General features: G+C 35.7%; 1 protein-coding gene across 1 annotated transcript in view; it reads right to left on the reverse strand.

The window, feature by feature from the left end:
• Positions 1–24,416, reverse strand: part of NEMF (nuclear export mediator factor) — a 53,293-nt gene that overhangs the window by 2,842 nt on the left and 26,035 nt on the right. The window contains exons 17-30 of the mRNA XM_047738431.1: positions 19,543–19,646; positions 17,923–17,985; positions 11,387–11,499; positions 9,320–9,377; positions 8,780–8,838; positions 8,570–8,690; positions 7,104–7,383; positions 6,342–6,384; positions 6,149–6,198; positions 4,422–4,575; positions 3,141–3,218; positions 2,331–2,528; positions 1,026–1,058; positions 69–169 (exon numbers count right to left, since the gene is read on the reverse strand). Of these exons, the coding sequence (XP_047594387.1) occupies positions 69–169; positions 1,026–1,058; positions 2,331–2,528; positions 3,141–3,218; positions 4,422–4,575; positions 6,149–6,198; positions 6,342–6,384; positions 7,104–7,383; positions 8,570–8,690; positions 8,780–8,838; positions 9,320–9,377; positions 11,387–11,499; positions 17,923–17,985; positions 19,543–19,646 (1,455 nt within the window). The remainder of the gene's footprint in view (positions 1–68; positions 170–1,025; positions 1,059–2,330; positions 2,529–3,140; positions 3,219–4,421; positions 4,576–6,148; positions 6,199–6,341; positions 6,385–7,103; positions 7,384–8,569; positions 8,691–8,779; positions 8,839–9,319; positions 9,378–11,386; positions 11,500–17,922; positions 17,986–19,542; positions 19,647–24,416) is intronic.

The raw sequence follows: 24,416 nt of genomic DNA on the forward strand, positions 1-24,416 counted from the left end.
AGAGATTACAAAACCATTCGTAAGTCACTGTTGTGTCAGTAGTTTTGAGTAAACTATAGATCACTTACTTATAGTTTGTCATGGTGGTGTAAGGGGCACATATTGGAATGGCAAACAGTAATACATCTTCAGGATGTGGCTGTCCAGTCAAAGAGTCAAAGAGATTTTCCTAAAAAGGGAAAACAAAAACAATTATAAAATTCTTAACCAGTCCTAAAGAAGGAAAAGTCCAATATTTCAATATATTTTTATCTTTTTCTGATAGACTTAAGTCTTAAGCTCTGCTTTCTATTTCTAGGTCCAAAGAATTTAAGGCCAATGGTGTTTATATTCTTTACTACTAAAATTTTTGTCTAGCATAATGAGAAATGAGAAGAATGATTTTCAAAAATAATACCCGTAAATTTGTAAATACATTTAAGGGAGAAAAAACTAGCTGGATGTTACTTGTTGCAGAAAACTACTATGGATTAAAATGATGTATAATAATGACAAATAGATTTAAATCCATTGCCTGGGAACAGGACTGATACTTTGGCTACACCAGCAGTTCTTGACGGGGGGGATTTTCTAGCCATTACCCCTCCCCCACCAAACCCACCCAAACCTTTTGCCTGTTCTTATAGGCTTCTTAGAGTTGCCATTTTGTGGGCTGTCTACAAGATTAATCATATTTATTTAGCAACATGAATAAAACTTGGACAAGATGTTTGGGTGCTGAAGTAGTATTTACTGTGTGCCATGGACTTTTCTAAATGCTTTATGTATATTCTCCAAACACTCTTCTGGTAGGGACCAATCATCCCCATGCTTCAGATGAAGAAACAGAAGAACAAAAAATAATGCTTCAGGGTTGCAGTTACATGTAGCAAAGTTGGGCTTCAACCCCAGAATGTTGGACTCCAGAGCCTATAACCTTGTCTTAGCCTTAGAAGTTGTAACTAGTTAGAAATTGTGTATCACATATTCTGGGAACTAGACTATAGTCAGAGTGTCGTAACAGGAACCCCAACATAAAATCATACCTCATTACCCTGTGGATCCAGATCTTGCTCTTCCTGTTCCAAACAAAATTTTGAAAGTCAGCTATAACTTAAATTGAAATTTCACACGATTATGAGGAGAAAAAAAAAAACTAATATAACAAGACTATCCCATCTAAACAATAGGTTATGTATCCCAAGCCTGAGTTCTTCAGTGTCCCAAAACTCTGTTGTGCATCTATTTCAGAGAGCAAAGCCATTCAAGGAGAAAAAACACTGTTCTCTGTAAGCTTTAAAAAAAAAAACAAAAAAACAAAAAAAACTTTGACATGGGGGTGCATGCTAAAATAGGGAAATTAAATTTAAAATGACAATTTTCAATGTTAAAGTGATAAATTACAATGACAATTTGATGTCTGCCAAAGGAAAATGGAGAATCCTGATGAACAGAACTTTTATTTTTTATGCTCTGTTCATTAGTTCTAAGATAAATTTTTCACATATTAAGGTAAGCTTACTTTCATTTGCTCTTCTTAGATTATCTCCAGATTTCTCCTGTATAATTCATAACACCTCAATATTTAGGAGTCTTTGGTTTAAAGAATAAATTACAAATATGAGAATAGTATAAAAATTTGAGGATCAAAATGAGTTGTCACATTATAAAATGGTAACACTGTTCAGGGAAAGAAGAAAACAGTAGCACACTAAGAATCCCTGTAAGCATTACCTGCACTGAACAGAGCACACGATTCTAACCAAATCTTTAACTGCTATTAATACAAATATCAGTGAAACCACTTTTTTTTCAATTGTATAACATAATAAATCTTTTGCTCAGGATCTCAAGATACACTTAAAGCTGGCCTTGTTGTGTTCAGTTGATAGAATAATTAGGCAACCCTCTTAACTGGATAAATGTTCACTTTTCGCTGGTTTTTCCACTAGGGAACTTGAGCTGTACAGGCACTGAACATTATGTAAGATAATACAGCATTTTTCCTATAGAAAAATCTAGAGTAGTGCAAATTTACTTTCTACTCATCTTCAAGACAATCCAAATTATTTGTCCTATTGTAACTAAGTTCCCACTAGAATCAGATAAAACCTCTCCATAAAATTTTCTAAAGGTAAAAAACTTTTTATCATATGAACATGACCATTTTTACACTTCTATCTTGGAAATTTAGTCTTTTAGGTTGTATTTATAAGATGACTTTCCATTAAGAATAAGGTTCCCACTTGTCCTGGTTTTAGCACTTACGTAAGCCTTGTGTCTTGGGAACCCTGACGTGGTTAGTGAATTAATGGAGTGAAAGCCCATATCCGTATGTGTGGTGGCCCTACCTTATCATCATGTGGATCATCTATGGTCAAGTCCTGTAACTCATGAGTTGCAACCTCAAGGGATGGAGTTTCTTTCTTTATGCTGTCTGAAGCCCTTGGTCCACCTCTAGGTTTCTGGGGCTGTTTCTTCACAGGTTCATCCTTTGTTTTTCCTTTCTTCCCCTTCTTCCCTTTTTCTTCTTTGTTTGAACCTGCAGACTTCAATTTACAGAGGTAAAATAGTCAGCTTGCTCTAATAAAAAAAAAAAAAAAAATCCTAAAAAAAAAAAAAAATAAGTTTGGGGGGCGGTGCCTGGGTGGCTCAGTCAGTTAAGCATCTGCTTTCCACTCAGATCATGATCCCAGGATTCTAGAATCAAGTAACGCATTGGGCTCCCTGCTCAGTGGGGAGCTTGCTTCTCCCTCTGCTTGCTGTTCCCCCTGCTTCTGTGAGCACTCTGACAAATAAAAAAAACTTAAAAATGTCAGTATGTTCAATATTGTCAATTATTTTAACAAAAATGTACTGAATCCTAGCATAGGATAGGCAGTGTCTGGATGCCCCTTGAAAGCAAAAGAAATGGGTGAGTGAGTGGCTCAGTTGGTTAAATGTCTGCCTTCGGTCAGATCATGATCCCAGGGTCCTGGGATCAAGCCCCGCATTAGGCTCCCTGCTCAGCGGGAAGTCTGCTTCTGCTGCTGCTTCTCCCTGACGCTTCCCTAGCTTGCACCAACCTGCTCGCTCGCTTGCTCTCTCTCTCACTATCAAGTAAATGAAATCTAAAAATGAATTAAAAAACAAAAAAGAAAATGGGTTTGGATGTTACTTACCCCCAGCAATTTCATGATGAGTTCACGCTCTTCTTCATCTTGGTCTTTGTATTTTTCCTTCATTTTTTTCATTTTACTCTACAAAATCAAAAGACTTCACTTGGAAAAATTCAGCAGCTAAAAAAATGTCAACATGTTTATAAAGAAAAGGTGCTCTTGTCAAAAATGCTGAGAAGGTACCATTATAATAAATAATGTGGAGGCTAAAATGATGGATAAACCACATCCTCAGCCTCAATTTACCATCTAGTAGAAGATGACACATGTAAGAGTAAGGATAAATTAATGCAACATACATTGGGAGATGGAGAGGAGAAGTGAAGTTTGGGGGAATCAGAGGGGGAGGCAAACCATGAGAGACTGTGGACTCTGAGAGACAAACTGAGGGTTTTGGAGGGGAGGGGGTTGGGGACTGGGTTGAGCCTGGTGGTGGGTATTAAGGAGGGCAGGTATTGCATGGAGCACTGGGTGTGGTGCATAAACAATGAATTTTGGAACACTGAAAAGAAAATGAAAAAGTGCTAAAAAAATTAATGCAATATACTCTAAATGGAAACGTTTCTAAGGTAATTCAGAAAAAGAATTTTTTCAGCTTAAGCAAGAACTGTGGGGAAGAAATGAAAGTACAACTTGAAAGTCTGAAGTAAATTTTATAGTATCAGGGAATACAGGAAAAGCAGGATTAAAAGATAAAGACAGGACAGTGTAGTAACAGCAAGTCCTTGCATGTGGTTGGAGCCAGGACCTACATAAAGAGGAATAAGAAACAAGGCAGCAAAACTAAGCTGGATAAAGGCTCTTAAGACTGAATTTTCTCACTAAACTGGTGATTCTTTTATGCGGCTACACATCCAAATTACCTAGTAATTTTTAAAACTATAGACCTCTAGGCCTCACCTAGATTTCTATCCTTATTAATCTTAGCTGGGGCCCAAATAACAAATTTATTAATTTTTGAAAATTTCTTTAAACAGGACACAAAGAACTCCTCTAACTATAAAAGATTGATAATTCAGACTTCTAAAAGTCTATACTTCTAATTCTTATTCTACATAAAATGAGAGCTTCCATCTAGATGATCTTAAAGGGACACCAAACAATGATCTCTATGTTCCCTGAATCTTACCTCTTTAATTTTCAGTTAAAGGAAGTCTCATAGGATTATTTTTTTAAACTACATCTTTTGTTTCACTTAAACTTTAAAAAATTAAGAAGAACCTCACAACTTCATTTGTGAACCACAGACTCACCTTAACAGTTCACACCCCAAAGTTTTATTACCTTCTGTCCTCGTTTCATTGGCTGCACAGCTGGGACACTTTTGCTTGTGTTCTGATGAGCTTCAATGTGTAGAGTATTTTCTTTTTCTTTGTCCTTTACCTCTATCACTTCTAAATCCCCTGAGTCACTTGGAAGCTTTTTCTTCTTCATTTCCCTAAATAGAAATGAAATGGGAACATCTAATTCTTAGTGTCCTAAAATACTGCACGGGAAGGGGAACATGTACAATATACAAAAGATCGTGGCGTCTGGTTAAGTTCATAACCACCTGCTGTAGTATAAAAGCAGCACAAATCAGCATATAGGAAAAAGCTGAATATTCTTCTCTCACGGATTTATCATTCTTTCTGTCATCCACGCTTCACACACTGTCACCTTGGACTTATCCTTACTCAGTAGCCTCAACACCCTTGATGGCCAAGCACTGGGATTTGTAGTTTTTGTGACAGCATGGCCTTGGCAGATCTTAGGTATTCAATAAAGTATGTTGCTAGGTTAGCTGAATAAATAAATGGATAATGATACAGATTAAGGAGGAATGGGAAATCCTATTACTATGATACTTTCTCTGTGTAATCTCTATTCCCAGTACCACTGTGCTAGCCCTGGTCTTCATCACTTCCTACCCAGGCCTTTCTCCAGCATTTCCCCCATAAACTGTTCTGGATGAACTTCTAGATTACCTATCTCACATTCCCATTTAAAATCTTCCAAAAGTGCTCCTCCCATCATTTTCAGGATCAAGTCTAAAAATACGTAGCTTCTGATAATCAGTTCTCCACTTTTGATCCAAGTTCACTTTGTCAGTCTTTCATCTACCAGTTCACAAACATGAACTTTCTTCCCCCTTCACCTCAGTCTACTTACCATTTCCCCAAAGCACTATGCATATTACTTCCAAATCCCTGCCCTGCTTTGTTCATGCTAATTCTCCTTGGAATCTTTGACCTTATTATCTTCATTTACCTACATCCTGATGTATCTTCAAGGTATACTTCTGATGGCATTCTCAACACACCTGGACTCACAGTAGTTTCTTACTCTTGAACTACTGTATCCCTACTTGTATGGCTCTTTCCTGAATCCAGGACTCAAAAACTCCTTAAAGGCACAAACTTTACTATATTTTACCTCTTTGTATACTCAGTATCTAGCATAGTGCTGTGTCCTCAGAGAGTTTGCTGAAACTGTTTAATAACTATCTTTCTCAAGCAAAAGGGTTTATTATCCATTCCACTCTAGAGTCTCTTCTTGGACTGCGTTACTAGCTTTATATAGCCTTTTTACCCTATAGTGATTATCTCAGTTGTCCCTTTCCTTCTCTTCTAAGCCTTACTGTTTGCCTCCTGAGACCTTCTATGTTAAAAAAAAAAAAAAAAAAAGTCTTCTCTATTAAATGAAACTTTCCTAATCATTTTCAGGTATTCCTGCTTATTCCTGCCAATATTATCCTAGAACCAGCCTATTTAATGGCACATATTTATGTAACAAAGGGTCTGTCTCATGTTACTTGATCTATCTCACTGACTGTAGCGATAGATTAGGGATATAAAACAGAAAAACCTATTAGAGCTGAATATTAAGAACTAAACAAGTTTTATGCTACATCTTGGTAATTTTAATAAGGGAGGTCTTTAGAACCTCCAAGTTACCTATCGTAACTGAATCATCAGTAACCAAAAAAAAAATTTACATGCTTTCCAGTTAGATAACACAAATTTGTTTACCTTCTTTCCTTGGCTGACAAATGTCTCCGACTCTGTAACTTACTGTCACTCTATTAAAACAAAACAAAAAAACACAAGCAAATATAAAAAATAACATCACTGCTATTAATCTTCCAGAAAGTAAAATTAAAAGTAAAAAATGATTTAATGAGAAAGACATGATATTCTTCACAAAACTTTGAAAATAGCTTACCATATTAGAAGATTCATCTTTTGAAGCCAATTTCTGAAGGGACCTATGAGAATAAGCAGAAAGAGGCATCTACTAGCCTATAAAAGGCATTCATTTACAAAGTCCGCAAAATTCCCATATCACACCCTTAATTACTGGCAATCTAAAAATCTTCACACCTGATAAAATTTTTAAGAACGATATTGCTCATCTCACACTTTTAAATAAATTCTTAAATAGCGGACATGTATTGAACACTTACAACGTGCCACGCACTGCCCAATGCTTTATATAATCTTCACCAAAACCCTATGGGGGTCGGTAATATGCCATTTTCACAGAGAAAGAAACTGAAGCTCAGACACAGAGTAACTTGTTCAAGCACATACCCTAAGACTCAATTCTGGCCTGATTCCTAAGCTCTTCTTAACTATCCTAGTGATAAAGCTTTCAAAACAATGATATTGTTTACTTGGTGATCAGTAAGACTTTAAAGATTAAAATGCTTCAAGTTTTTTATGGAATTTCCTTACATTATCAGCATTTATACTCATATACTTGTTTCTATTTTGACCTACTTTGGCCACTTTTATGTTTACTGTATTTTTCTACCTGGGTCCTGGAAATTTCTTTAGTGAAATCTATCCCCCAATCAAATGGTAAAAACATAAGAAGACTATATAGGACAATAGAAGGTAAAAGTACTAAAGTCAACCTTGGTATTGTTTTAGAAGGATTAACTCTTCTATCATTGCCAGCTATAAAATAACAGTTTTTAATTACCTTTGGGATTGAAGGTGGGACAAGTCAATGGTAGTATCAGGATAATTTAATGTCTCTTCCTCTTCATCCTTCATTTCACCAACAGGTTCCTGATCTTTTGCTACATCTTCAGATTCTCCTTCATCTTCAGAGCTTTCTTCCTGAATCAGTTCATCATTTAGCTCATCCCCACCACTCTGAATAGTGATATCCTCTTGGTCACCCTGAGTCATAAGTTCCACTTCCACAGGAGTTTCGTGTGATTCCTCTTTATCTTCTTCACTGCTACTGTCACCTCCATCTGCAGAGTTATCGTAAACAAAGTCAGAGTGATACCACCATAACAAAGCTAGGTGATTACCTCGAAAACTTCAAAAAGGCATTCTGTTGACTCCGTTTCTCCAAAAGATCACCCCCCCCAAAAAAAAAAAAAGAAGAAAAGAAAAAAAAAAAAAGCCTGATCATCCCTAAAGGGCAGTCAGACAAAAGGATACTCTTGTATCATGAACAAGGATACTCTTGTATCTTGTATCATGATCATGGTTGGAATAAATGCTCTCCAAGATACTTTACAAATTTCTTGGACATTGCAACCATTTCTACAATGAAAACTTTAACTTTTCTTGGTTAGGTATTTCCAAAAAGGAAGACAAGAGAAGTAATTCTATAAATTCTGCTGCTGTTATTGTAACTTGCACATGAGAAGTGAAATGAAACAATACATGTAATAGAACTGGCACACAGAAGGTAGCACACTTTCGCAAAAGAAACACCGTTTAGTAGTAAAAATATTATTTAGTTGCCTCCCCTATAAAAGGAGATGCCATCACCATCTGACAAAGATGGTTCTGAGAATTCCATTAAAAAATAATGTAAATAGAGAACTTTGTACAGTGTCAGGAACATGGTGAAAATTTTAAAAAATCTTGTAATGCAACAGTAGCTATAAACGAAACAATGCAATATTAGTCCTAAAAAGGAATGACCCTAGGAGAATAACTGTAAAAATAATAGAGGGGGTATGTTCCCTCGTTCTTTTAGGTAGGTGAGTAAATTTATTCCAGCAACCACAGCTGCTTTCCACTTGAAGCCAATGTATTATTAAATCAAGCCAAATTCTCATGTGAGAAATTACACTTGTTATAAACTCACCTTTGTATCACTTCTGATACTTAAATCCAAAAGTAAATGCTCATTTGTAAATAACTGAGCTCTATCTCTGCTGAACACATTTATGTTTGACCCATTAAATACTAAAGTTTTACTTCATATATTTATATGTTTGTTACAGATCTAAGTAAATACTTCATAGTTCACTAGAACAAGTATATTTAACATTTCCAAAACCAAAATTCAGTAAAATTGAACAGCAAGTTGTATTTTGACATTTCAATTATCCCAAAGTCAATATGATCTTCTAAGATCTTAGAAGATAAACTAGACGACAGGGAGCACTATAAGCTACTTCATTAAAATCTGTAAAGTACCTAGTTGATCCATGTCTTCTGATATGAGTTCACTTGCACAACTTGCCAGTGTTTCCATGTCTTCATCCTGCACTCTGACTTTTCGTTCACCTCGATGTCTCCAAACACAAGACTCATCTACCTACGGAAATAGTTCTTTTTCACTGACAGAACTTTAGGTAAGACTCATGAAAATCAGAAAAAAAAAATAACAAAGAAACTGAGGAATACCTTAAAGAGGAAACTAAACCCCATCATTAGATATGAGGGAGGAAGGAAATTCTTTTTTCCTATAAAAGATAATAAACATAAATGTTAAAAACCCTTTTTTTCCATTTTATGTTTGCAAATCACCTGACACTGGTGATGACATTTATTTTGTATTGTATCTGTCATGAAGGAACATTTTGCATTCACTGAATTTGGTATTATGTATAGGAATAAGAATTAAGAAAGAAAAAATACAAATACTTGCTCTCATCTTTGAGTTAGTCAAGCCCTGAATGATCTGTTTTTAGAAAAAAGGTCATGCTATACATTTTTACCCTTATAACTTTATGTGAAAGCACATTCTCATCAAGAAAAGTACATATGAAGATGACATGACAAATGCTAAATTTGCCACAGCAAGCACAAAATATTCCTTACTTCATAACAAATTTCATATATGAAATCAAAATATTTCATATATGAAATCAGAACAGTCTGTTTTGAAAATATTATTAGCAATGGTCCTCAAATCACCTCCATAATCCACCGACAAGTCATTACCTCTTATCATGAAGCTTCCTGTTGTCAAATATTCTCCAGTTGGTGCTGTTTTAGACACCTGAGGAACACATTATACTGTTGTCATAAGAAATACATTTTTAAAATTTTCACTCAATAAAGTCATAGACAAGTAAACAGCACTGCCTCCTAAAAAGTTTACAATTTAGCATAAAAATTCTCAACGCTAAATATCTCTTCAAGGCAGATATACCTTTGGCAGTAACAGAAAAGAAATAATGAAGGATACACTACACCAATAATTTTCAAATGCCATGGGTTAGAGTCAGACCTTGTCCACATGTTTCCTCTGGTTTGAGATACAATGAGAAAAATAAGGACAGTTTAATAAGCTTATATCACAAAAGCTAGATTTACTAAAACTATATTTATTTATTTTTAAAAGATTTTATTTACTTATTTGACAGAGAGAGATATCACAAGTAGGCAGAGAGGCAGGCAGAGAGAGAGGAGGAAGCAGGCTCCCCGCTGAGCAGAAAGCCCGACGCAGGGCTCGATCCCAAGACCCCAGGATCATGACCTGAGCCGAAGGCAGAGGCTTTAACCCACTGAGCCACCCAGGCGCCCCTAAAACTGTATTAAATAAAATCCTTTCCTGAGGTACTGTTCTTGGGGTACTTAAATAACCTTTCATTTTAGGAAATATAGATGAGAGTAGATTTTTTAAAAAATATATTCTAATTTGGCAAAATGAGATAATTGCACAATATTTTAAAATTTTCACATTATCAGGGCACCTGGGTGGCTCAGTCAGTTAAGCGTCTGCCTTTGGCTCAGGAATAATTCCACGGTCCTGGAACTGAGGCCCACATTGGGCTCTCTGCTCAGTGGGGAGCCTGCCACTCCCCCTGCTTGTGCATGCTCTATGTGTCAAATAAATAAAATCTTTAAAAAATAAAAAAAAGGAATTTTATATTATCTGTGAAACCCCCAGATCTGAGAGTATCTTTGTCATAAATACTGGAGGGGTTAAAAGCACACTAATTTCACCTTTAAAAAACCAGTTCAAAGGCACCTTGGTGGCTCAGTCATTAAGCATCTGCCTTCAGCTCAGGTCATGATCCCAGAGTCCTAGGATCGGGCCCCATATCAGGCTCCCTGCTCAGCAGGAAGCCTGCTTCTCCCTCTCCCACTCCCCCTGCTTGTGTTCCCTCTCTCGCTCTCTGTCACATAAATAAAATCTTTTCAAATATTCAATAAAACAATTAAAACCACTTTTATAACAGTACTGAGGCAGAAAATATCATCTCAGAAGTGATACTAATTTCCTGAAAACACAGTATCACAGCATAGCAGAAAATAATGAATATAAATAGATGTAAAATGAAACTATGGGAGGATAATAATACTGAATTCTTTATCTTACTGCATAGCTTTAGGACCTTGTAAAAGTACATTGTTATCAATTTTAATTATTAAAAATGTGAAATAGCGATGTGAAGTCAAATATGGAGTAAAGTACCATCAAGTAAAACGGCATTTAAGAAGGACAATTACTAGAACACTGGATATAGCTATTTTTTGGGAAGGGCAAAGAGAGATCAAAAAATTCCAACAAAGATGAAGAGCAGAAAGATCTTTTAGGTCAGTATGCCAATCATAACTGAAACACTAATCATCTTGTGTAACTGCATGAATCATTCGCTCTCTTCATTTAGGTGTCTTCTCACATCTTACTTTCCTAGAAAGGCCTTCCCTGATGCTTCATTCAAAATGGTAGCCCTTATCACTCTCTACTGCCTACTCAGCTTTAAGAAAAAATTTTTACAGCACTTGTTACCAGACATTGTTTATGTATTTTTCCCCAGGACCAAAATGTCAGCTGTTCACAAAATCACCTGTTCACGTCTATACTCTCAAAATTTGGTACACAATAGCTTTTTTATTTCTTGTATTTTGGGAGCCCAATGCAGGGCCTGAACCTAGGACCCTGAGATCAAGACCTGGGCTGAGATCAAGAGTCAGACGCTTAACCTACAAAGCCACCCACGTGTCCTGGTACACAGTAGCTCTTAATAAATTAAGAAAAAGGACCACAGCCCTTATTACCTGATGATGGTACACCCACCAAGCACTAGTGATCACTCGTGCATCCCAAGCAGCGCTGTAGCAAAGTGCCATTGTGCCTGCTTCAGTCAAGGTCCGAGGGGGAATTGGTTCTCCTGTAGAAACAACACTGCAATGCTTCAGTACCCACATACAGACTTTCTACACAGCAACATATGAAAATTACATGCAGCATGACAGATCTGATTCTCTTACATCTTAAATAATGATACATTTTAATTTCAATATTACATGAAGTTACTGTTTTTTATTAACAATGTATTTACAGTATCACTCACCATCAGGGAAATGCAAATCAAAACCATAAGGTATTATCACCTTACACCTGTTAGGATGGCTAAAATAAAAAAACACAAGAAACAACAAGTTTTGGCGAGGACATGGAGAAAAAGGAACCCTTGTGCACTGTTGGTAGGAATACAAACTGGGGCAGCCACCATGGAGAACAGTATGGAAGTCCCTCAAAAAACTAAAAACAGAACTACCCTATGATCTAGGAATCACACTACTGGGTATTTGCTCAAAGGATATGAAAACACTAATTTGGAGGGATATATGCACCCCATGTTTCTGCAGCATTACAACAGTCAAATTATAGAAGCAGCCCAAGCGTCTGTCAAAAGATGAATGGATAGAGTCCACACAATGGAATATTATTCAACCATGAAAAAGAATGAAATCTTGCCATTTGCAACAACAGCATGGATGGATCTAAAAAATGTAATGCTAAGAAAAATAAGCCAGAAAAGATCTCACTCACATGTGGAATTTAAGAAACAAAACAAACAAAAGAAAAAAAAAAGAGACAAACCAAAAAACAGACTCTTAACTAGAGAACAAACAGGATTATCAGAGGGGAGTTGGGTAGGTGGATGGGTGAAAGAGGTGAAGAGGATTAAGAACACACTTATCTTACTGAGCACTAATGAGTAATACACAGAATTGTTGAATCACTAATTGTACACCTGAAACTTACATAACAATCTATGTTAGCTATAATGGTATTAAAGTAAGATAAAAAATAAATAACAACAAAAACATATTTACAAAGCAGGCTTTTAATTGTTCTAACAAATCAGAGAAGAAATGCCCTCTCACTTATACTAATAACTCCAATTTCATTCCAGATAGAATTTAGAAAAGTCTATTCAAAGTCTGAAGACTTCCAGAATTACTACAGATCACCTAAGTCATCAAAATGAAAAGCATGTTAATAATATATCCCTACAGTTAATTTCAAGTATCTTTTAATGGGATATCATTCACATATCATATTTACCCTTTTAAATTATATAACCCAGTGGGTTTTTGTATATTCATAAACCTATATAACCATTACCACTAATTCCAGAACATTTTCATCATCCCCAAGGAAATCCTATATCCATTAATAGTCATTCTCCACTTTCCCAGCCCCTGACAATCACAAATATACTCTGTCTCTATGGATTTGCTTATTTTGGAATTTCATGTCGATGGAATCAAATGTGTCTGGCTTCTTTCACTTAGCATCATATGTTCAAGGTTCATCCTTGTTAATTACCAGTACTTTGTCTCTTTAAGACTGAATAATATTCCATTATATCAATATACTACATCTTGATCAGTCATCAACTGATGAACATGTAGGTTGTTTCCATTTTGTGGCTATTATAAATGATGCTGTTAAGTATATCTGCAAACAAATTTAGTATGGTCATGTCTGTCCACAGACCTAGGAGTGGAACTGCTAGGTCACATGGTATATTCGATGTTCGATGTTTTGAGGAACCGCCAAACTCTATTCTATAGCAGCTGCCTCATGTTCCATTCCCACCAGCAGCATATAAGCGTTCCAATCTCTATATCCTCACCAACACTTGTTTTGCCCATTTTTTCATTGTAACTATTCTACTGGGTGTGAAGTGGTATCTCAGTGTGGTTTTTATTTGCATTTCCCTAATGATGAACGATGCCGAAGCTCTTATCATGTGCCTGTTAGCCATTCTTATATCTTTGGAGAAATAACCTATTTGGATGCCTTGTCATTTTTAAATTGTTTTTGTTCTTTTTTTTTTTTTTTTTTTCCTTTCTAGTGTTGAGACTTAAGAGTTCTTTGGATACTGGTTCTTTACCGGATAAATGACTTGCCAATATTTTCTCTCATTCTGTGGGTTGTCTTTTCATTTTCTTGATAGTGTCCTTTGAACTAAGGCTTTTCAGTCCAATTTACCTGTTTGTTGCTTATGCTTTTGATGTCTTATCTAAGAAATGACTTCCTGATTCACTGTGAGATTTATGCCTCATTTTCTTCTAACAGTTTTTACAGTTTTAGCTTTTAGGTTTAGGTTTTTGATGTATTTAAGTTAATTTTTATAAATGATGTGAAGCAGCGATCTAAGTTTTATTCTTCTGTATATGGATATTAACTGACCAACCACCATTTGTTGACAAGATTACTCTATCCCCACTGAAGGCTTTCATACACTGGTTCAAAGTCAATGGACTATAAATGAGGAATCTCAATTCTCTATAAATGAGGAATCTCAATTCTCTTCAGTGATCTATTTGTCCATCCTCATACCAATACTTCACTATCTGTATTACTGTTGCTTTGTAGGAGGTTTTGAAATCAGGAAGTGTGAGTCTTCCAATTTTGTTCTTCATTTTTAGAAATGATTTGGCTGACCTGGGTCCTTTGCATTTCTGTGTGAGTTTTAGGATCTACTTATCCATCTCTGCAAAAAAAAAAAGTCAGCTGGAATTCTAAGCGGCATTACATCAGACCTATAGATTAATATGCAAAGTACTGTCATCAGAAAACATTAGGACTTCCAATCCTTACACTAGAAGTTTTTCCATTTATTTAAGTCTTAATTTCTTTCAATGATGTTTTATAGTTTGGGGTGTATGTCTTACATTTCTTTTTGGTAAATTTATTAAGTATTTTATTCTTTTTAATGCTATTATAAATGAATGTTTATTAAGTTACTTTAGTACTGTTCACTGCAAGTATATAGAAATACAACTGACTTGAGGTGCCTATGTGGCTCAGTTGGTTAAACATCTGACTCTTGGTTCAGTTCAAGTCTTGATCTTACTGGTTGTGAGATCGAGCCCTGAGTCGGGCTCCATGCTCAGGGGGGAGTTGGCTTGGAGATTCTCTTACTCTGCCTGTCCCCCAACTCGTGTGTGTGCAATCTCTCTCAAATAAATAAATTAAAAAAAAAAAAAGAAAAAAAGAAATACAAGTGATTTATATATAATGACTTAGTATTCCAAACATCCTAAGCTTGTTTACCAATTAATAATCTTTGGTGGATTCCTTGAGGTTTTAAATATATATGATCATGCCATCTATAAATAGGAACAGCTTTACTTGTTCTTTACCAATGTGGATATTTTTTATTTCTTTTTATTACCTAAGGGCCTACTTAGAACCTCCATACAAGGTTGAATAGAAATGACAAGAACAGACATTTTTATCTTTTTCCTGATCTTAAGGGAAAAGTTTTCAGTCTTTCATCATTAAGTCTGATGTTAGCGGTGGGTTTTTTACAAATGTTCTTTTTTTTGTTTTGTTTTGATAAATGTTCTTTACCAAGATAAGGAAGCTCCCTTCTGTTAAGTTTGCTGAGTGTTTTCTATCACAAAGGGGTGTTGCATTATTGCCAAAGGCTTTTCCTGCATCGACTGAGATGATCATGTGCTTCTTGTCCTTTACTCTGTTAACACTGTACTATATTAATTTTCATACAATAAACCAACCTTGCATTCCTGGGATAAATCCCACTTGGTCATGGCGTACAATCCTTTTAATATGCTACTGAATTCGGCTTTCTAATATTTCGTTGAAGATTTTTTTTGTCTATTCATAAGCAATACTAGTCTATTAATTTTCAATTCTTGTGATGTCTTTGTCTGGTTTTGTTATTAGGCTAATACTGGTCTTACAGCATGAGTGAGGAAGTTTTCCCATCTCTTCAATTTTTTTTGGAAGTTTGTAAAGGATTTGTATTCAATCTTCTCTAAAAGTTTGGCAGAATTCACTAGTGAAGCTACCTGGGCCTAGAATTTTCTTTGTGAGCAAGTTTTTTGTTTTGGGTATTTTTTTTTAAGATTTTATTCATTTATTTGATAGAGAGAGGCAGAGAGAACACAAGCAGGGGGAGCAGCAGGCAGAGGGAGAGGGAGAAGCAGGACTCTGGGAGCATGATCTGAGATGAATGCAGACACTTAACTGACTGAACCACCCAGGCACCCCTAGGTTTTTTTTTTTTTGCTTTTTTTGTTTCTGGGTTTTTTTAAAGTTTATTTTTTTAATTATTACTTTTAAAGATTTTATTTATTTATTTGACAGAGAGAGATCACAAGTAGGCAGAGAGGCAGGCAGAGAGAGGGGGGAGCAGGCTCTCTGCTGAGCAGAGAGCCAAATGCAGGGCTCAATCCCAGCAACCTGAGATCATGACCTGAGCCGAAGGCAGAGGCTTAGCCCACTGAGCCACCAAGGCATCCCACTGTTGCTGTTGTTTTTTTAAAATTACTATTTCAATCTCTTTACTTGTTATAGGTTTGTTTTCATTTTCTAGTTCTCCTTGAGTCAGTTTTTGGTAGTCTGTGTCTTTCTAGGAATGAGCCTGTCTCATTTAGATCATTTAATTTGTTGCTATACAATTGTATGTAGCATGCCCTCACAATCTTTTTTCCCCTCAGCAAATGCAGCTTCCAAAGGTATTTAATACATGTTCCAGATATAGACTATAGATCTAATTTTTATCACAGTGAAAAGTTCCTTCTTTGGTTCAAGAAGCCACTTATGAGAAAACAGAGTTCTGCTACACGGAATACCATACAAGTATTTCTAAAACGGTGTTTTTTCTAAGAGGAAGCTAGTGAATTTTTTTTTAATCCTTTTCATTTCTGTAAAGTTGGTATTAATATCCCCCTTTGTGTTCCTAATGTTAGGAATTTGAGTATTCTCTTATTTTTTGGTCAGTCCAGCTAAAGTTTTATTAATTTTGTTGACCTTTTTCAAAGAACCAACTTTGGTTTCACTGATTTTATCTACTGTTCTTCTATTCTGTTTCATTTATTTCCGCTCTAAACTTTTTTTTTTTTTTAATTTATTTGACAGAGAGAGATCACAAGTAGACAGAGAAAGAAGGGGAAGCAGGCTCACCACTGAGCAGAGAGCCCAATATGGGGCTCGATCCCAGGACCCCGACATCACGACCCAAGCCGAAGGCAGAGGCTTAACCCACTGAACCACCCAGGCACCCCATTTCCACTCTAAACTTTATTAGTTCCTTTCCTTACTATGGGTTATTTGCTTTTCTTTTTCTAGAGCTTATGTATACATTTTCATTTCTTAGAGCTTTTCTTTTTTAAATATAAACATTACAGATATAAACTTCTCACTAAGCACTGTTTTAGCTGCAACTCATATCATTTTGATACATTGTGTTTCACTTCAGTCCTCTCAAAGTATTTTCTAACACTCCCTATCATTTTCTCTTTGACATTGGTTACTTCTGAATGTATTTAATTTCCACACATTTGTGAATTTTTGAAATTTTCATCTAAATTCACTCCATTATGGTCAGAAAGATTACTCTGTATGATTTCAGTAGCTCTAAAGACTTGTCTTATAGACTATTACATGTTCTAACCTGGAGCACATACCAGATGCACTTGAGTAATCTATTGTGATTAGGTGAGGATACCAGATATATGTGTTAGGTCTAGTTAACTTACAGTATTGTCAGAATCTTCGATTTCCTTGTTGATCTTACACTTCGTTATTCTACCCATGACTGAAAGTTAGGTATTAAAGTCCTGAATTGGGGCGCCTGGGTGGCTCAGTGGGTTAAGCCACTGCCTTCGGCTCAGGTCATGATCCCAGGGTTCTGGGATCGAGTCCCGCATCGGGCTCTCTGCTCAGCGGGGAGCCTGCTTCCTTTCCCCTCTCTCTGCCTGCCTCTCTGCCTACTTGTGATCTCTGTCTGTCAAATAAATAAACAAAATCTTAAAATAAATAAATAAATAAATAAAGTCCTAAATTATTAATGTTAATCTATTCTGTTGATCTCCTGTTGATTCGATTCTATCAGATTTTGCTTCATGGCTAATTCTAGGGCTCTGTTGTTGGGTGCATAAATGTTTATAACAGTTATAGTCTTAGTGACTGGGATGCCTGAGTGGCTCAGTTGGTTGGGTGTCTGCCTTTGGCTCAGGTCATGATCCCAGGTCCTGGGATTAAGTCCTGCATCGGGCTTCTTGCTCAGCAGGGAGACTGTTTCTCCCTCTGCCTGCTACTCCCCCTGCTTGTTTTGTGTGTGTCTCCCTCTCTTGCTCTCTGACAAATAAATAAATAATAAAAAAACCCTTAAAATATATATAATAGTTATATCTTATTGATGAATTGACCCTTTTATCATTATAAGGTGTCCTTTAAAATAACAATTAACAATTTTTCTTATAGTTATACTAAAAATATTTTAAAGAAAGGAATTAAAGTTCTGAATAGAGAAATACATTACCTGTTGGATTCTTAATTACACAGCTAGTAGCTCCATGAAGATCAGCATGTACATAAATGTCCCCTTAAAAACAAATGAGAAATAATACTTTAAGTCCTGTTTCTTTTTTTTTTAAATGGGTTTAATGGGTTCAAAATCCAAAGGGTATAAGAAGGCCTATAAGGAAAAGTCCATTTCCCACCCCTAGGAGAGCTCTAACAGGCTTCCTTATAGAAAAGCAATGCTAATATGATAGATTACAAAAATGGTCAGTTCCTCTCTCCTCCACTATCCATACCTCTTTGCTCTGTGACTTTGAAGCTTCTCTTCAAGAGGTGGAGTCACTTCCCCATCCCTTGTGTCTGGGTCTGTCCCATGATCTGCCTTGGCGGAATGTGGCCTCTGGGACCAAGTGCCAATTCTCAGCCTAGGACTTAATAGTCCTTGTGTGTTTCCTATTTTTCTCACAAACTTGCTGAGTTACCATGTAAGCCAATCTAGACTAGAGGGTGAGAGACACATGGAGATGAGTTATCCTAGCAAATGTAAAGGTCCTGAGGACCATGGATGTTTGACATGTATGAAGAGGAGTCAGAAGGCCAGACCACTAAGGCCAGAGTGGTAAGAAATGAAGCTGGAGAAGAAGCCAGAAGGCCTGTAAGCCATAATGATGGCTTCAAGTTATTATTCTAACTATTTGATACCAATGAATAACCAAATGAACAAACAAATGCAGAAGTCAGATCTTTCCTCTTTTTTTAAGGGAAAAAGAAAGTGCACAGTTCCTAAAAGGTAAAATGAGCAGCCACTGTTTGCCATGACAGTTTGTCTGGGATTTGAAATTCAAAGAGAAAAACTCATAGTGCTCCAAGGAAGGCTCAGCTCCCAATTAACAGAGCTACAGAAAACAAGAGACCAAGCCCTGAGCCCCATGTAATAACCTGATCCCTGTTTCTTCCTTTTCTGGTTTGGGATCTTCAGTGGACATCGAATTAGTTCTGATTATTGATTTCAGACACCCCACACTGAGGGTTCAACCACAGTGAGGTGGTGGTTATCAGCCAACAAAAATAAATGAGAAGCCTTACACTACATGGCTTAAGTCCTATTTCTAAATGTGAAAAAAAAGTTATAAACTTCAGCACTAAAAAAATCAAGCCTTTAAAATTTTGATGTACAATAATTCTGGAGGACTGAAAGCTATTTTGTTAATGCAGCAGGGAATCAAAAGTCCAATACTGGGGCCCTGGATGGCTCAGTGGGTTAAACCTCTGCCTTCAGCTCATGTCATGATCTCAGGGTCCTGGGATTGGGCTCTCTGCTCAGTAGGGAGCCTGCTTCTCCGCCCCCACCCACTTTTCTGCCTATTTGTGATCTTTGTCAAATAAATAAAATCTTCAAAAAAAAAAAAAAAAAGTCCAATACTACAGATTAGCTCAGCACTACTACTTTAGGACTATTACTTAAAATGAGAATTTTAAGTGTCAAAACACATATTTAACAAACAATAAGCCACCACAATGAAACTCTATCAATTAAACCTGTCAAGCATAGGAGTAGAAGATGAAAACCTGTTCTCATACTGAGATAACTGAAGCAATTACTTAGGGGAAAATTCTTTAAAATTTTAATCATACTTACCTGTTGTCAAGTATCTTTTCACAATTATTTCATTCTGTTGCTGATCTCGTCCACCTATAATTAGATAGTTCTCTGAGCTAATGAACCACAGAAATTTCTCAAACCTATCAAATTGAAAGGAAAAAAGTTAACATTCTTTCCCTTTATAGTCACCTGAATTCACATCCTTTTCTCAAAAAAAAAAAAAAACCCAATGAAGCTATCCTACCTTCATATGTTAAGACTGATGATTTAATTTCTTTTTTTTAATTTGATGATTTAATTTCTTAAAGCATCAAACTGAATTTTTTTTTTAATTTTTTTATTTTTTTCAGCATAACAGTATTCATTATTTTTGCACCACACCCAGTGCTCCATGCAATCCGTGCCCTCTACAATACCCACCACCTGGTGCCCCCAACCTCCCACCCCCCACCCCTTCAAAATTCTCAGATCGTTTTTCAGAGTCCATAGTCTCTCATGGTTCACCTCCCCTTCCAATTTCCCTCAACTCCCTTCTCCTCAAACTGAATTTTTATTGAAATCTTGCAATACAAATTACCTTAGAAGGTAATTAAATTCTGTTTAATTTTTTTTTAAGATTTTATTTACTTATGACAGAGATAGTGAGAGAGGGAACACAAGTATGGGGGTTCCCCGCTGAGCACGGAGCCCCATATATGGGGCTCAATCCCAGGATGCTGGGATCCTGACCTGAGCCAAATGCAGACGCTTAACAACTGAGCCACCCAGGTGCCCAAATTCTATGTTTAAAAAAAGTATGTTCTCTCCTTATCTCACTTGCAAACAGATCCTTCTTAAACTTAAGGATAATGTAACGATGAGTTACACAAAGCAAAAGCATAAAATGTCACATGGTCCCTAGGTTTATCTTTCTTCCAGTGGGGCACTGGCTAGGTTTTGGGGCTAGTGGTAAGAAAGAAAAGTTTTTCCATCCTGTCTTCAACTGAGTGTTTAAAGACATGATATTCTTTACACTTATTTATACAGCAAAAATTACCTTTAGGAATATAAAATTATAACTTTTCTCAACAAAGTAATTTGGGTTTTCATGATTAATATGTACCATCATGATAAAAAGTAAAGATTGTATACTTGCTTGGCATTTAGAGAATGACATAAAATAGAGATGAACAGAAATATTTCCTATATTACACCTGACCACCAAGATAATAATCTTTATGACTTAATCTACAATTTAAAAACTTCTGGTTAAAAATGATAGATTAAGCACAGGCATTACACTAAACTCCTTTATATGTCCCAATATTATTCCTGTCTTCTAATCTGATTTTTTATCGATACATATACACAGTTTAGAAATTTTTAAAATTATACAAAAAGGTATACTGAGAGATCCTGCATCCACCTTCAGTTCCTATTACTACTATCAAACAGTAATCCATTGTTATTAGCTTTCTGTGTATGCCTCCCTGGAGTTTCTTTATACATACAAAAGCTAAAATAAAACGCTATTCTAAACCTTTTCTTTTGGACACAACACAAACTATTCTGAAAATACTTTCTTTTTTCATTTAAAAATGTCTTCTTAAAAAAAATAAAAATTTTAAAAAATAAATAAATAAAAATGTCTTCTTGGGGCACCTGGCTGGCTCAGCTGGTGAAGCATGTGACTCTTAATCTCAGGGTTGTGGGTTTGAGCCCCATGTTAAGTGTAGGGATTACCTAAAAATACAGTCTTTAAAAGAAAAAAAAAAAAAGTCTTCACTGCTGAATGGATGTACTATACTTATTTAACAACTGCCTTATTGATGGTAAAGAGGTTTCTAAAATGACATAAACCCGCAAGGACAGAAAATGAGAAACATAAAGATGTAAAAATTTTGTAATAATCTTAGTAAAGGAGCATATAACTAAAAGGAAAAAAAATCAAAAGGAGGGAAAAAGACAAAAAGAGTAAAGAAAAATTGGGACAAATAGAAAGCAAACAGTAAAATGGTTAGATTTAAACCCATATATATCAGAAATTACATTAAATGTAAAGGTAGTCAATTCTCCATGTAAAATGCAGACTGTCAGACTGGAAAATAATATATACAGCTTTAAAATATAAGAATATAAAAAAGGTTGAAATATAATGATGGAAAAAGATAAATCATGCAAACACTAACCAAAATAAAGTTGATTTAGTTTTAATATCTCACACAGAAGAAAAAAAGAAGTTACAAGTTAAAAGAACATCTGATTACAGTTAACAAAAGGCTCAATTTACTGGAAAGATAACAGCTCTATATTTTTATCACCTTATAAAGCAAAAACTGGCAGAAGTAAAAGGAGAAACAAATGCACAATTATGTGATTCTTAACACAACTCTCAGTAATTGAGAAAACAATCATTAAAAAAAGAGTTAGTACAGATTCCAAAGATTTGATTAATGAAAGTGACCTAACTGATATTTAGAGAAATGCATTTAGCAACTATAGAACATTCTTCTCAACTACTTATGAAACATTTGTAAATAAAGTATACTCCAAATATGCTGGACCATAAAGCAAGTTTCAATAACAAATGTCAAAGGGTTGAGATAATTCAGAATACCATAAATGAACATTATGCAACTTAAGTTAGAAATCAATGGCAAAAAGAGAACCAAAAGAGCTCCATAGGTTCGAAAATAAACTTAACTCTAAATAACACATGGGTAAAGAAATCACAATGTAAATTAGAACATATTTTCACATGAAAGACAATGAAAATACAATATGGAATATAGTTAAAGCCAAGCTTAGAGGGAAATTTACTGCCTGAAATATGTATTAGAAAAAATAAGAGGCTGGGAGAAAAAAAAAAAATCAATGAACTAAGTTTCCATCTCAAGAAATCAGAAAGGGAAATGCAAATGAATCCTGAAGGAAGGTAGAAAGAGGAAAATAATAAAATAGAGAGCACATATATAATAGTGGAGGTCAACAGTCAAAACTGGTTCTTGAAAGGTATTAATACAACTGAAAATCCTCTGGCCAGACTAACCAAGAAAAAGAGAAGGGACAATGACAATTATCATAAATGACAAAGGAAGGTATTAAAGACTATACAGATGTTAAAAGGTTAGTGGAACATCAAAACTTTAGGCCAGTACATTCCAAACTGTAGAAATAGACAAAGTCTTAAGAAAATACTACTAACCAAAATCAGACAATCTGAGAAGTACTAAAGAATTTTAATCTGTAGTGAAAAAGTTTCCCAAAAAGAAAACTTCAAGACTACTCAGCCTCACAGGTGGAATTTTGTCAAACAGCCAAGGACAATTGATAAAGAAACACTTCCCAGAGGCATCTAAGTGGCTCTGTCAGTTAAGTATCTGCCTTCAGCTTAGGTCATGATCTCCAGGTCCTGGGATGGAGTCCTCCATTGGGCTCTCTGCTCAGCAAGGAGTCTGCTTCTCTCTCTCACCCTCTTTGCCACTCCCCCCTGTTCATTCTCTCCCTCCCTCTCTTTCAAATAAATAAAATCTTAAAAAAAAATAAAGGAACACTTCCCAATCTGTTTTATGAAGTAACGTTACCTTGAGACCAATACCTAAGAAAAACATGAGATATGAAAATTACAGGTCTATTCTATTCATAAACAGAGATGTGAGGAAAAGAAAGGAGAAAGAGAGAAGAAAAATCCAACAGTATACTGAGAAATGGAAAAATGACTGGACTTAAGAACCTGAAATCTAGGCTGACAATGGAAAAAGCAAAGAAACAAATCACTGTGTAACCCATAAAAAGCTTAAAATAGCAGTACATGGTTCCATTAGAAATAGGGTTTAAGATGGGGTTAAAAACAGGAAAGCTGGCCAAAAATCTGATCAAGAAGCAGTTACTTCCCTAGATCTTTTTTCCAGCTCTGAACATGGTAGTAAGCTGTGCCTTCCATATCCTAACAGAAGGCCAGAATTCTCTAGAAAGTGTACAAAGAGTATCTCTGAATTAGGGGAAAAGTGGCACAGTTGCTAAGTAGAGGTAACATAAATAAAAGAGGGCAATTAAGTGAATGTATGAATTACTGGATACTAAACTTCCCCAATCTATTCCCACTGGGCTTCCAAAATTATGACAGCCAGGTCTTCACTTTGCAAGCAGGGTAAAAAGTCTTTCCTGAAAACTGAGACCAGCTAAAGAGTCAAAAAGCTAAAGACATTGAGAGTTCCACACAACATGGCCCACGTACATCATTTTATAAGCCCAGCCACCCAGAGAGAACTTCCAATCAGCATTTTAATAGTCTAGTATAAATGTGAACAGACAATAATGTGAATAAACAATTTAGGATTACCAGACATTAATAAAAGTCTTTAACAAAAGTTGAAGACAAACCCAACAAATTAAAAACAAACAAACAAAGAAAAAAAAAACCCCAAACCAAAAACCTTAGAGAAGACCTGCAAGAAAAGAATACTTTTTTTTTTTTTTTTAAGATTTTATTTATTTATTTGACAGAGAGAGATCACAAGCAGGCAGAGAGGCAGTGAGAGAGAGAGGAGGAAGCAGGCTCCCTGCTGAGCAGAGAGCCCGATGCGGGGCTCGATCCCAGGACCCTGAGATCATGACCTGAGCCGAAGGCAGCGGCTTAACCCACTGAGCCACCCAGGCGCCCCAAGAAAAGAATACTTTTAAATAAAATTAATACATCAAAACTATTCTCAGTATTAAGAAAGTGAAGAAGGAAGTTTTAAAAAAGTAACAAAAAAAACAAAAGATAGATTAAAATAAAAACATGACAGGAAGGAATAAAACATTTAAAAATTCAGGGGAAGAACTGAAAGATACAGAAATCTCTCAGAATAAAGAACAAAATGATAAACAGTTGAAAAACAGAAAATGCAAGAAAACTGGAGGACCATCCAAGGAGTCCCATATTTAAT

This window comes from Lutra lutra, chromosome 7, assembly GCF_902655055.1.
Source record: "Lutra lutra chromosome 7, mLutLut1.2, whole genome shotgun sequence".
Lineage (NCBI taxonomy): Eukaryota > Metazoa > Chordata > Mammalia > Carnivora > Mustelidae > Lutra > Lutra lutra.